Below are 13,188 nucleotides of genomic sequence, written 5' to 3'. Positions count from 1 at the left end.
ACTCAAGGTGATGCTGTAAAAATCTAATTTGCATTTCCCCAATTATTTCAAAGTGCAAATTCTTTGATCACTTTAATCGTCATCTGCATCTGCTCTTCTTCTCTGCAAATGTCAAATGTTGTGTTTTTCACGACTTGCTTGGATCCCAATCATTGCCGCTCGTGGCTATTTTAAAAATGGAGTTTTAAAACAAATATGATCTCCGTCCACACCAGAGTTTTAGCTACGTATCAGAACTGTTCTCCATCCTCTGTTGTAAACATGAAGCAGATTGTTTGTTCTGTAGTTACAGTAGATTTGGTGAAAGAATATAGTAGCCTACTACAGATGAAGACCCGCACCAGACATTTTTTTGTCATGGACCAATAACGAGTTGGGACAGTTACTGAATGAACAGGGAGTTAAAAGCGTCTGTGGTGGCAGAGAACAGACTGGGAGTCATCGCAAAGTAAATGACACAAAAAACACAATCACTCTGATCTTCCCATATTGTATATGGTTAGATCTTATCAAGCACACAATAAGTCTGGTAAACTTCCACCAGATGACCTGTATGATCACATCCCGAGCAGTTCACTCTTCTGTAGCCTATATGCAGTTCATAAAATCTCATACATACACCCACTTTCATTTTTTCCTGTTCTTAGTGGGGCATAATGTTTGGAACAAACACTTTTAAAACCACAAAACCTCTTAAATCCTCTATAGGACTTTACATGAAAACATCTTTAATTTATTTCTAGGCATGTGTTACTTAGCATAACAGAACTAATAGTATATACGTATATTCATATGTATATATATATTTAATATTACTTAAGATAGGACCGTTTTATAGCAGCAGAGAGACAAAGAGAGAATAACATGCAAACAACAGCCACAGGTCTGAGGCCGCTGCAGCAAGGGCTCACCCTTGTTTCATAAACACGCAGGTCTTTTTTCTTTTTGTTTCCAGAATCACTCAGGATTTGCAAATAGGCTGTTACTTTATTTATTTTTTTTTAGTCTAATACGCTCTTCGGGATTTACATGAGACTGGTTATCACCACACCCGATCTATCTTCAAATACCCTGAAGGATTGACAATTAAGGTTTATTTATAGTTCTACAAAACCCCACTTGGGAGAACTTTTTCTGGAATGATGTCTGACCGAAACTACCAGAAACATCTGACTACCACGAAGGTTTTACGTCGAATTCTGATAAACATTTCCCACATACTCTATCAATCTAGGCTTTTTTTTCCAATTGCAAGAAATGATTCAAAACACCGTATTCATTATTTTAAGTCAATTGGAGCGTCCAGCCGGTCACCACACAGTCAGGACCCGGTCCAAAAGTCAGGCGGTTTCCCTTTCACTTGGACTTTCACTACCAGTAATGTTACCTGTAGTTTGGACCTAAGAGTTGATCAGTGGAGCATCCAATCCTGCCAACTATGCCAAATGTGAAAGAAATTTTCTTCCCAAAGAAGGACAGAGTCAAAGATGTGATGAATCAGTTATTTATACGTAAATAAGCCAAAGTGGACTTAATGGAAGACACCACTGTTGAAAGCAAATTATAAAAAAGCAAGAATGCAAATTGGAAAAATGCCACAAAGCTTCTGGGAGAATGTCCTTTGGACAGATGAGACAAAACTAGAGCTGTTTGCTCCAGTCAGCTCTATTTCTCGCAGACCCAAAAATGAAGCATATAAAGAAAAGAACACTGTACCTACTGAAGGTAGGAGGAGGCTTGGCTATGTTTTGGGACTGCTTTGCTGCATCTGGCACAGGGTGTCTTGAATCTGTAAAGGGTACAATGAAATCTTAAGACTATCAAGTCATTCTGGAGAGAAATGTTCTGCCCAGTGTGAGGAATCTTGGTCTCAGTCGCAGGTCATGGGTCTTGCAACAGCTTAAAACACCCAAGAATGGCTAAGAGCAAAACATTGGACTATTCTGAAGTGGTCCTCTATGAGCCCTGATCTAAATCCTTTTGAACATCTGTGGAAGGAGCTGAAACATGTAGTCTGGAGAAGGTACCCTTCCAACCTCAAAAGCAAGTTGAGGACCCAAATGCAGGGCACAAACAGGTTCAGCTTCAGTTCTCTGGGTTTATTTTAAACAAAACTCAAAAATTCAAAAACCAACAGAACAATCTGATATCAAACAACCAAACAGGGAGAGGTAACTAAGCCAGACAGGCAGAAACAACAAAGACAGGACTAGAACTATAAGACAGGACTAACAGAACAGAAGACTGCACACAAGACGTCAGCAACAAAACACAAGACAAGAATCAAACAGGAACTGGACTCAGAACACAGAACGAATAAAGCAGACAAAAAAACAAAAAATACAGACAGTATCATGACAGTGATGGGGACAAAATCATCCATTTCAAAATGTGATGGGGACATGTCCCCAGCGCCCCCAGTGTAAATGACACCTATGGTACCAACAATTTTGTCCACGTTTGTACATCTGAAACGTGAAAAGGGGCCCCAAGTACACACTGCTTTTTGTAAGAGGTCACAAACCAAAAAGGTTGGAAAGCACTGACATTAAGAACATGTCTATCACATTTTTCTTTATGTAATTTCTTAATCTGAAAAGCAACTACAGCAATGCAAGTAACTAAACTTTCAGACAAATGTAGTGGAGTAGCTGCATGATAATACACTTCTTTGCTGTGTGATTTGTGCAAAAGAATCATAGTTTCAGCAATAAACACCACAATGTGGCATAATAAACATCTATTAGAAATCACTGCACACACATGACTTTGTGAGCTGGGGTTTGTTGTTGTCAAAGTGCCAGCCCATTAGTTTGCTTCAAAGTTTTTCAACATGCACATTCAAATTTGGTTAATTGAATGGAAAACCAAATGTGAGCTTCCAAGCAGAAAAGTCAGCATGAATGACATCAATCGTTGAAAATCCTCCTCACAGTAGAGAAACAAATCAAGAACGTCTTGTCAGCTGTCACCCCGGCTGACAACCAAATCAATGACATGCACATTTTAATAGATAACATCTATTCTAAGACAGACAGACCAGTACACGCACACAGGACATGAAATAAGTAGTATTGTAATATTCAATCACTGAAGACAGAACATTAACAATTCAAAAGGATTCTTCATAACTGAGAGCAGAAAAGAACATATTAAATATAGTCATATTTCATGATATATTTAAAATTTCACTGCAATTCTTTAGGATTTGTTACTGATTTTTTTTTGTTGGTACTTTATGATGCAAATAAAATATTATACAGACTTTTGCACCACATCAAATATGATAAGCAAACTAACAAAACTATTATGAACTGTGTCCCAGTTCCATACTACACAGTATACAGTTTACTGTAGTATTCTGGTTTTGCAGTTAGTAAACAAGAAATCAATATGCTTTACCATTTTATAGCCTATCATTAAATTATGCAACATGGGGGTTGTGCAAAGGCAGTAAAACTGTGATTTAAACGGATACTTCACTTTAATGCTTAACAGTTTTTTGCATTGCATTGTGGAAGAAGATTGTACATCATTTTACTACATTTAGTGATTTGCAGACTCAAGTTTTAAGTATACTCATTATGATGTAGCTCATGTTTTGTAGCTGTACGTATGAGTTTCTCCACCTTATTTTTTAACTTTGCATCAGACTCGACACTACTGCTGACCCCGAGGTCAAAGCTATCATTGTATTTTGTTGAGCACACTTGATCCCAGTCACTGAGCAGGTGTCAGGTGTTGTTTCTCATGCATGTTATGATGTAAATGTGTTTTGCATTTATCCGTATACAAATCAATTCAAATGCACATCACATAAAAGATTAAGATCACAGGCAAGTTGAGATTTTTTGTTAACTTAAGTCTTGCCATCGTTTTGCCTTTAAGCTTATGTTTTATGAAGAGGTTTAAAAGCATTCTTTGTGCTACACACAATTAAATATAGATCATGGAGTGGAGTTGGACAATCCTTTTTATTGGGGGTAAGTGATACAAAGACATTCATGTGTTTAAATAAGTGGATTTTTGTTTGAACTTGAACTAAAAACACTATTCAAAGTGCAATAAAAAAGATCGGAGATAATTTCATTCCTTTATAGCTCATTAATAGATTAAATCCTGTATGGTCAAGAAGAACATGACTTTCTTTAATTTTCCCATATCATTTATTTTATTTTCTCACATTGTGATACATTCTGAAACTAAAATGTATTTATTAAGCCACAAGGAAACAAACCATAAAAATGTAAGAACTGACACAGGCTGCATGCTCATTTGAGTTTCGTATCAATGCAGGGTCAATCCTTCTCACTTTAAGGATTACTCACCAGGCAGGTAAGAAAAGTACAAAAATATTATTAATGTGCTTAAAATATCCAAGTAAATGTACTGATTGTGCTGTAAAACATCCTGTCAGACATTTATTACTGTATAATATATAGTGTTTAAGCAACATTGTTCTTGCTGTTTGAGGTGGAACAAGTTTTAACTACTTTATACAGCTAAGTAGTTTAGTTTATCCTAGTTCCTAACCTACTGATCGGGCCCCCTTCAAAGGGTCACAAGATAAGTCTGACTCTGATTTGTTATCGTACTTCCATACTTCGGCTGGTATGAGTGTGGATAAGTTAGCTAACGGAGATAAAGGATGATGAACAATTAAAGAACAATCTTTGATAGACTCAGTAAGCTACATAGTCTTTTTGTTTTAAAGGGAGAAAATACATATTATAATATGTATTTTCTCCCTTTAATTTTAAAGCATGTTTAATCTTCTTATCAAGTGCTTTTCTGTGTAGATGTTTTATATTTTGCACTGCAAACATGCATTTGATTATTGACACTATAATCACTTCACTGTGCCTACTTTCCAGCTAATGTGGCTCTGGGTGGAGTGGCTGCTCAGTCATCAGTGGGTGACTCGACACGTCTGCCATACTTGGTGATTGATGGCAAACCTTTTTCAAACTATTTTAATGGAAGCTGTGTTTGCACTTATTGGGAAAACAACCCCTGGTGGAGACTGGACATGCGGGGTCCGTACAACATCTCATATATTGAAGTGATCCCAAGATCAGATTGCTGCATTTATGATCAACAGGGGGCTGAAATCCTCATTGGTAACTCACTGGAGAACAATGGCAACAACAATCCCAGGTGATGTAATGGTTTAAACTTGATTTCATGTTGTGTTCATGTTGGATATTTTCAGTTTGGGAGGGGCTATTTCATTCGTAAATGAATGATTGCCTATATGCAAAAAAATACACAAAGTACGAGATAATTAATAAGTAAAGTAAAATTATATTATTTAAAAATAAGCCTATTGCACCTTAAACCAAACACAGTATTGTAGGTATAGTATAGACACCATATGTGGTGTAGTATAATAGAGGAGCGCATATGAGATATTGGATTACGTTTAATCTATTAAAATGTATATGCAGTATGATTCATTACTATTAATATAATATATAAATTATATATACTTACTATACTTAACTATATTAATAGTATAATACAGTACATAATGAATCGTTTAGCACTTTATATAATATAATTAAAACGTCACATTATGGCTGAGCTCTGAACTCATATTACCGAATATCCACCGTCTTTATGTCATTATTTAAATAAAAGGCTGCATACGGATAAATCTTCGTTAACTAGCATTTTTTGAAAGGTAGGAATCGTCATCCTACTGTCAATCAATAGCTTTGTTTTTCTGTCTTTTTGCCCATCAGATGTGGAGTCATCACTGTGATCAATGAAATTAAATATGTCTTTAACTGCGACCAGATGGAAGGACGTTACGTCAATGTTTTCATCCGTGGTGTAGGAAGGCGACTTCAGCTTTGTGAGGTCAAAGTGTACGCCACTACAACCCTTACAGGAAGTAATGCAGCACTGAGCAATGGCCTCTAAATAGTTGGTTCAATTATGCCATGATTTCTGTGTGAACATAATGAAGAAGAAATTGACACAATATTGTTTAGTGTTATTGATATAGATTTACAAAAGAACTTAATTGAAGATTAAGGTCTGTCCACGTTCAGCCTTCTGCTGAATTTAGAAGCTATTTTGTGCTCAGATATTAATAGTGTCCATGCTGAGGGCTAAGCAATTCTTTGGAGTTCAAAATGTGTCTATATGCATTTATTTTTCGAAACACTAACAATCAGAGCAATATTTGTAAAAAGTTATATATTTCAAACAATATGACACACAGGGAAGCAAAGGACAGATAACAAGCTTGACTAACATACTGTAAGCGTTCTATCCACATGCAAGGTAAAAACTACCAAGAAAAAAAAATAAGTTGCAGGCATCATAACCTGACCACAAAAACATATAATATACTGCCACAAAACAAAGATATGAACAAACAAACAAAGAAGTCACTCAACACAGAAACTACAGCTATTATTCCAAAATTCAAATCTTTATCAAATCTTCACAAAATTATTCTGTCATCATTCTATGATTTTCATGATTCAAAATAATTTTATTTCAACACTTTAATCTGATTTAAAGTGAATGCAGAGCACAGCTTATATAATTATTCAATTGATAACCCTGAAGATCCTTTACTTTAAATTGCATGTTAGGTGAGAAATTGTTAAATGTTCTGTAAATGTTAGTTTTGCACACACATTCACGGCCCAGTGACTAGTTAAAGTTTTCACATATATGGTGAAATTTCTCAACATCTACACAATGGTTAAGTGTGTGTTTTTTGCCCTAATTTTTATCAAATGCCAATATCAGGTATAAATAAATTTTATGTGTCTAATACTTTGGTTTATCTATCTAACACTTTGATTTGCTTTACAATAAGCAATCTGGCCTCAAAGATGTGCTGTAGAGTATTTTGTCGTGATGAAGTACTTCAGTTTTCATTAAGTGCTGTGATTCTCCATATGAATCAGTAACTGGTCCTTACTCATTCATTTTTTCGCAAATGCCTTCATGACACTCCTGTCAGCCAACGTGGCACCGAGAGGAGTAGCCACACAGTCTGGAAGACCAGCTTCTGCAGCAACAGCTCCACAAATGGCCATTGATGAAGACAGTGGGAAGGATCCACAAAGCACCTGTGCTTCAGTTCCACTGCAAGACAACCCCTGGTGGCAACTGGACCTGAGGAGTATCTACAAAATAACAGCTGTGTCTGTCACCAGCATCAGCGACTGCTGCTCAGAGGAGCTGGACGGTGCTGAGATCCGCATCGGTCTCAAAAATGACACCAGCAACCAAAGGTGCAGGAAGAAAAGAGTACTTACTTGCTGTAGAAGTACTAGTACTTATCAGCCTTTGATTATCGCTTTCTTATATTTCAGGTGTGCCATCATCTCCATTGCAACGGGACAGAGCAAATACAACTACCAGTGTGGAATAATGGAAGGTCGCTTTGTCCATGTTGTTCTTCCTGGACTACAGAAGAATTTGACACTTTGTGAAGTACAGGTGTATGTGCTTGGTAAGTTTTAAACTGTTTCCCACTTAAACCAAAATATGTTTCTATCACAGGGTGTTCTGCCAATGAGAGCTGAGCATTTCACTTGTCACCGTCATGCTGAAAGAGCAAAAGATGAACCACAAAAAACAACAACAAAACCTAACCCTACAACAAAATGGACAAAGATTTTCATCTTTTTACTCGCTGACTATTTCAGGTACCTGTTGACACTGTCGAAATATACAATTAATGAGGCGATACCATTTTTTCTAGCTTTTATCTTTTTAACAGTGTGCCCTGTGAAACAGTTGGTAAGCACACATGCTGAACATCCCTTTAAGGTCTTGATTAAGGAGTAACTCAACACCCCCTTTCATTCCTTACCCCCAGTGTACTACATTACTGTTGGGTGTGGTAACCAACCACAAACCAGCGATGAAACAGGCTTGAAACTCTCAAAAGGAGAGGGCAGCAAAACACAGATTTTTAGGTGGCTGTTAAGTTACTCTTTGGAAACAAGTCCTCCAACTTAAACAACAAGTTCGTATTAACCAACCTCCAAAAACGACTCATATGAGCCTATAAAATGGTGCCTCTACAGGTGCTGTTATATGAGTGTATCCTACAATAGCGGCTTACCATACCTTCGTTTTGGAAATCACGTGACCCACGTCAAATGACATAAACACGGGGAAACCGCTGCGACACAAGTGAGGTGAACCCTGCTGCTAGCAGATCGGCCGTGATCTGTACAGCTGTTGGTTCACCGTCTACATGCATAAAACACTGAGTTAGGTTTAGGCACACACCCCTATGAAGCTAATGTAGCTAAAGCTAATTTCACCAAGCTAATGCTACGAAGCCAACGTAGCTAATGCTAAAGCTATTGCTAAAGTAGCTAATGCTACTACGTAAGTTTGCCAGTCACCTGGGTGAAGGACCCTACCCACCACCACTACTGAAATTCCACTTTCTGGCTATTTATAATACGTCACCGTCTTTGTCATGTGTTTGCATTGTACGGCCACTAGAGGTCGCTGCCACAACGAACGTTTAACATGAGTGGTAATTTTGTGTGGCTAAAACAACCTATATGGTCATTTTTCTTTGGAGGACACGCTGCTTTAAGGGTAAAACATGACCTTTTAAGTTTAACCACAAAAATACATAAAACGCAAATGTGCAAACCAAGATAAAAATTGTGTAACTGACTTTGCATATGTTGCAGAAAGCCTCATCAATATCAATATCAATTTTATTTATATAGCACACTTATAACAACCAAGGTTGACCAAGGTGCTTCACAGGTTAAAATACAACAACAAGAACTTACACAGTAAAAGTACAGCAATAAAACATTGTAATATACAGTATACAATATATAGTGATATTAACATTGCCAGGAATAATAACAGACTTAACTCGAAGGAAATGCCAAAGAAAAGATGTTTTTAACAGTGATTTAAAACGTTCGAGAGTTGGGGCGGTTCTGATATGGACTGGCAGGTTGTTCCACAGGTTAGGGGCAGCTATACTAAAGGCTCGATCGCCTCTGGTTTTAAGTCTGCTTCTGGGTACATCCAGGAGGAGGAGACTGATGGATCTCAGCACTCTAGCTGCAGTATGAACGTGAAGAAGCTCCATTAAGTACAATGGAGCCAATCCATTAAGACATTTAAAAGTTAAAAGTAAGATTTTAAAATCAATCCTGTAATGTACAGGAAGCCAGTGGAGGGAGCGCAACACAGATGTGGTCACCCTCTCCAAATATATAGGAGGGAGATAGGTCTTTACCTTGGCTATAGTTCTCAACTGGAAAAAGCAGGATTTAACAGTGGCGGATATCTGTTTATCAAATTTAAATGCACTATCCAATACAACACCAAGACTCCTCACAGTTGAGCAGTTGTTTGAAGTTAAAGGGCCGAGAGAATCTACATCAAGCAGTTCAGTCTGAAAAACAGTGGAAAGAGACCTCATACCTCTCAGAAATAGAGGCCAGGGGCAGCATATACAAAGAAAATAAGATGAGGCCTAAGACAGAACCTTTAGGTAAATGGGGCTGTCCACCGAGGGGACAGAGAAGCTCCAATCTGTAAGGTAGGACTGAAACCACCTACTGTTAGGACTGAGTGGTCAACAGTGTAAAACATTTGCTGACTGAAGCTTCAAATATGAGGATTTGCTGCTTTTCTCTGTTTTGCATCAATATTTATTAAGTAAATGTTTTTGGTTGGTTGAAAAATGTAATTGACTTTATTCATAATTGATGTTATTTACTAAGCAATTATTCATTTGTAACATACAGTATTCTTACTTTCAGTACCAGTCTGTTATTCTTGCCATGCCAAAATGCCATTTTTCAGACTCGAAGAAGAGATCTGTGTTGAAGATCCGCACTGACTTTGACATGAGTGACCCGGTCATTCAACAACAAATCTTGAAGCAGGTGAGAAAGAAAAATTTTAATGGGATATTGTGTCATATGTTCTTTCGTAAAGTCTATCACTGCGTGAGGGCATGGTGTGGGAGGTAAAACCTATTCAATTTTAACTTTTAGTCAACATTTCATGTATGGAAAGTCCAAATTCTGACCCCTGTAGCAGCGTTAGTAGTCGTGATGACGCAATTAGTAATTAAAAGTTAAAAAGCAATATCTAATAATACCCAAGTTGCTCATTATTAAAGGTAGAATAAATGTAAAACCAATTATTTGTGAATGCTTCCTAGCTGGAGACAAATATGAAAAGCAAGAGGATCAGTGACTTCAAGATCAGCTGGAGGACGTCAGGACGAGTTTCACGCAAGACTAAAGACAACATAGTAAGACTTTAATGTCATGTTTACTGCCAAGTCTCTTTCTTTTTGTTATAGTCATTTTTTCTTCACTTTTTAAAAATGCTGTTTTGTCAGTTTTTAAAATTTCACTCTTCCTCTTTTATTCTTTCTTTAACTTGTACTATTTTTAAAATTGCTGCATAAATAGAGTTTGTCTAGTTACTTGCTCAATAAAAGTCCAGTATAAAGCCTGAACATTGGCCCACTGTTTGTGGCTATTTGTGGGATTCAGCTGACTTGATCCCAAGTCATACTGCCTTGACTTGACTTGTGCAAGTTTTGACATAGCAGCAAATGATGTAAAGGGCAACATGTTTATCAGCAGGGAAGTGTAAAAGTACACAAATACACTCCAACAGGTGTGTGACACCGGAGGGAGCTGAATCAAGAGTCCTGCCACTCTGACTGGGCTGAAGCTGAACAATGTGGACCAGTGGACTGTGTGTACTGGATGGTAAAAACAGGAAAGCTGATAAAGATGAAAATGTATTTGTAAACAAACGCTGTGTTTTTACCCCCTTCTTTTTAATTTACTCAATGTAACTGTATACAAGGTTTCTTTTAAAGTTACTTTGGCTGTGTGCTAACATTTCATTTTTAACCGAGCCACATTAATCTTACTCAGTCAATTATGACTAAATTAAGGAAGGTTCATTTTTTGCATTCAAAGAAATTGTGTGAGAAAACAAATGTTTCTGTTAAAGGTCCACTATGGAAGCAGCAGCTGATGCACATAAAAATGAATACTTTGACATTATGGAAAACAGGCTAATTTACTTTCTTGCTGAGAGTTAGATAATATGATTCGTTCACTATCATGTCTGTACAATAATTAAAAAACTGTAGCCAACAGCCAGTTAGCTTAGCTCTGTCCGGTAACACACAGCATTGTTTTGACTATGGTAATATTCCTGAAAAGATTGTCTAAAATTTGTATCTGTTCGCCTATGAAAATATTCATAAAATGAGAATAAAAATTAAACTACAAAATATACACACAAAACGTCTATGTTATATAATTTTTTGCAGAGTCTGTTCCTGTTTTTATTCTCACTTCTTAAAAGCTTTTACTGTGTGATGCATAATTGGATTTTCTTTTATTTGTACTTTGACTTGCTTATGTTTTATTTATTATGATTATTATTGTTATTTACTGTAAAACACTGTGTGTGATACCAGTTTTACTGATACTTATCTATGTTTTACATAATTGCTGTAAGGCAATTAGTTAAGAACAGGATTGGAAGGAAGCGTAAGTTTTATTACTTTATTGTTTTAAAGCTGGGCAAGCAAATCACCCTGATGTCAATGGACCACTGCTAAACAAATCTGCGTGTTTCCTCCTCACTACTGGTCAAAATTTGCATGAAATGACATGAAAAATTTTTCCCAACACACAACCTGAACTCCTGAACAGAGATGGTTGTGACAGGTTTCAACAACAGGAGAAGTAAGTCTGTGTTAAAAAAATGCACTAAAATTATTCTGTATTGTAAAATATAGAATTCTCTAATAAATCTAATGAATTAAGATGTCATCACTTTTGTTGACAGATTTTGTTGGAGGTCATCATGCCCTTTTATATTAGTTAACATTCAAATAAAACTCATTCAGTTTGTGTAATTACGGGCAGGGCTTGTATGCTCCTGAGGTTATTGGCAGTAGTATGTATTGAAAATTTCACAGACCAACCAAGTAACTTAACATTCATGCATTATGACAGAAATCAATAATTCAACTAGAAGGAATTGGAATTGTTTACAAAACTGATGCAACTGGAAAAAAAAAATTTTCAAGAGTATTTTACAAACTGTGTATCTAAACTAAACTCAACTATACAGTCATACAGATTTGATAATGACATTATGTCTGATTGATTGTTTGCGCACCACAAGGTTGTGGTGCTCTTTCCAAATGTTATTACTAAATAAATTTTAAAAAAGGCTGAGGTTCAGTTCTGCAGTAATTCAGGACACGCCTAATCTTCTCTGTAGATGCAGTTTGTATGTTTGAATATTAACGTTTCTGCTTTGCTGAGAGTTTTTAAATGTCTAAACCTTCTGCCCAAAGTGCCTCTGCAGTACCACCTCATCAATGGCTCCCTGATCTGGTATGAGGCTCAGAGCTTCTGCAGAGTAGAGTGCACCAACCTGGCCACCGTGAACAACATGGATTGCAATAACATGCTGGTCAACACGTTGGGCAGTCATGTGACATACAGCTGGATCGGGCTTTGGGCAGGTGGAACTCACAGACAATGTATGGTGCGGACAGATGTCTCACACGGGTGTGTGGAATGACTTTACATGTGGAGCGGATAATGGTTTTGTGTATTATGAAAGTGAATAAATAACCCACAGTGTCATTAAAATCCAGATATAAAACTGTTGCATTCAGTCCAAAATGTATTCACAGGTCTTTAAATACATATACTAACACAAGAGAACAACTAAAGTTAAAGAGGTGGTATTATGTTTTGTGGCTTTTCCCCTCTCCTTTATTGAGTTATTTATCTTTTTTGTGCATGTAACTGGTTTGCAAAGTGAAAAACCCCAAAGTCCAGCCTAAAGGGAGTTCCCATCTCCCACAGAAAACTCTGCTCTGAACCGCTTGAAAACAGCTCATTTGTAGTCCAGTCCTCCACTTCCTTTACTTGTGACATCACAATGAAAACGCATCATAAAGCTTGCCAAGCGGCTAGCGGGGTCAGGCACGCCCTCAAACCAAGCTAGTGTGAGCGGAGGCCCTTTGGCTCGACTCGCCTTTGTTTGGTTTTCCATTGTAGAAATGTTGTACCTGTACCTGCTTCCAGGTACATTTTTTCGTATCACCTCACCTCCGTCGAGGTTCCAAGCGAGCTGAGGGAAACTAAAATGTAACGTGAAAACAAG

At 37.1% G+C, this 13,188-nt stretch overlaps 1 protein-coding gene across 1 annotated transcript; it reads left to right on the top strand.

The window, feature by feature from the left end:
• Positions 1–5,029: 5,029 nt before the first annotated feature.
• Positions 5,030–12,597, top strand: LOC119911929. Its single transcript, XM_038730905.1, has 7 exons — positions 5,030–5,157; positions 5,745–5,896; positions 6,986–7,259; positions 7,341–7,480; positions 9,826–9,908; positions 10,190–10,282; positions 12,379–12,597. Exons 1-7 carry the CDS (start codon positions 5,030–5,032, stop codon positions 12,595–12,597), a joined length of 1,089 nt encoding a protein of 362 aa, XP_038586833.1.
• The last annotated feature ends 591 nt before the right edge of the window (positions 12,598–13,188 follow it).

Source organism: Micropterus salmoides, unplaced genomic scaffold, assembly GCF_014851395.1.
Source record: "Micropterus salmoides isolate LMB-PRFRI ecotype aquatic unplaced genomic scaffold, ASM1485139v1 Ms_hic_scaffold_2, whole genome shotgun sequence".
Classification (NCBI taxonomy): Eukaryota; Metazoa; Chordata; class Actinopteri; order Centrarchiformes; family Centrarchidae; genus Micropterus; species Micropterus salmoides.
Note: the sequence above shows the minus strand (reverse complement) of the source record. Positions and strands in the feature narration are given on the sequence as shown.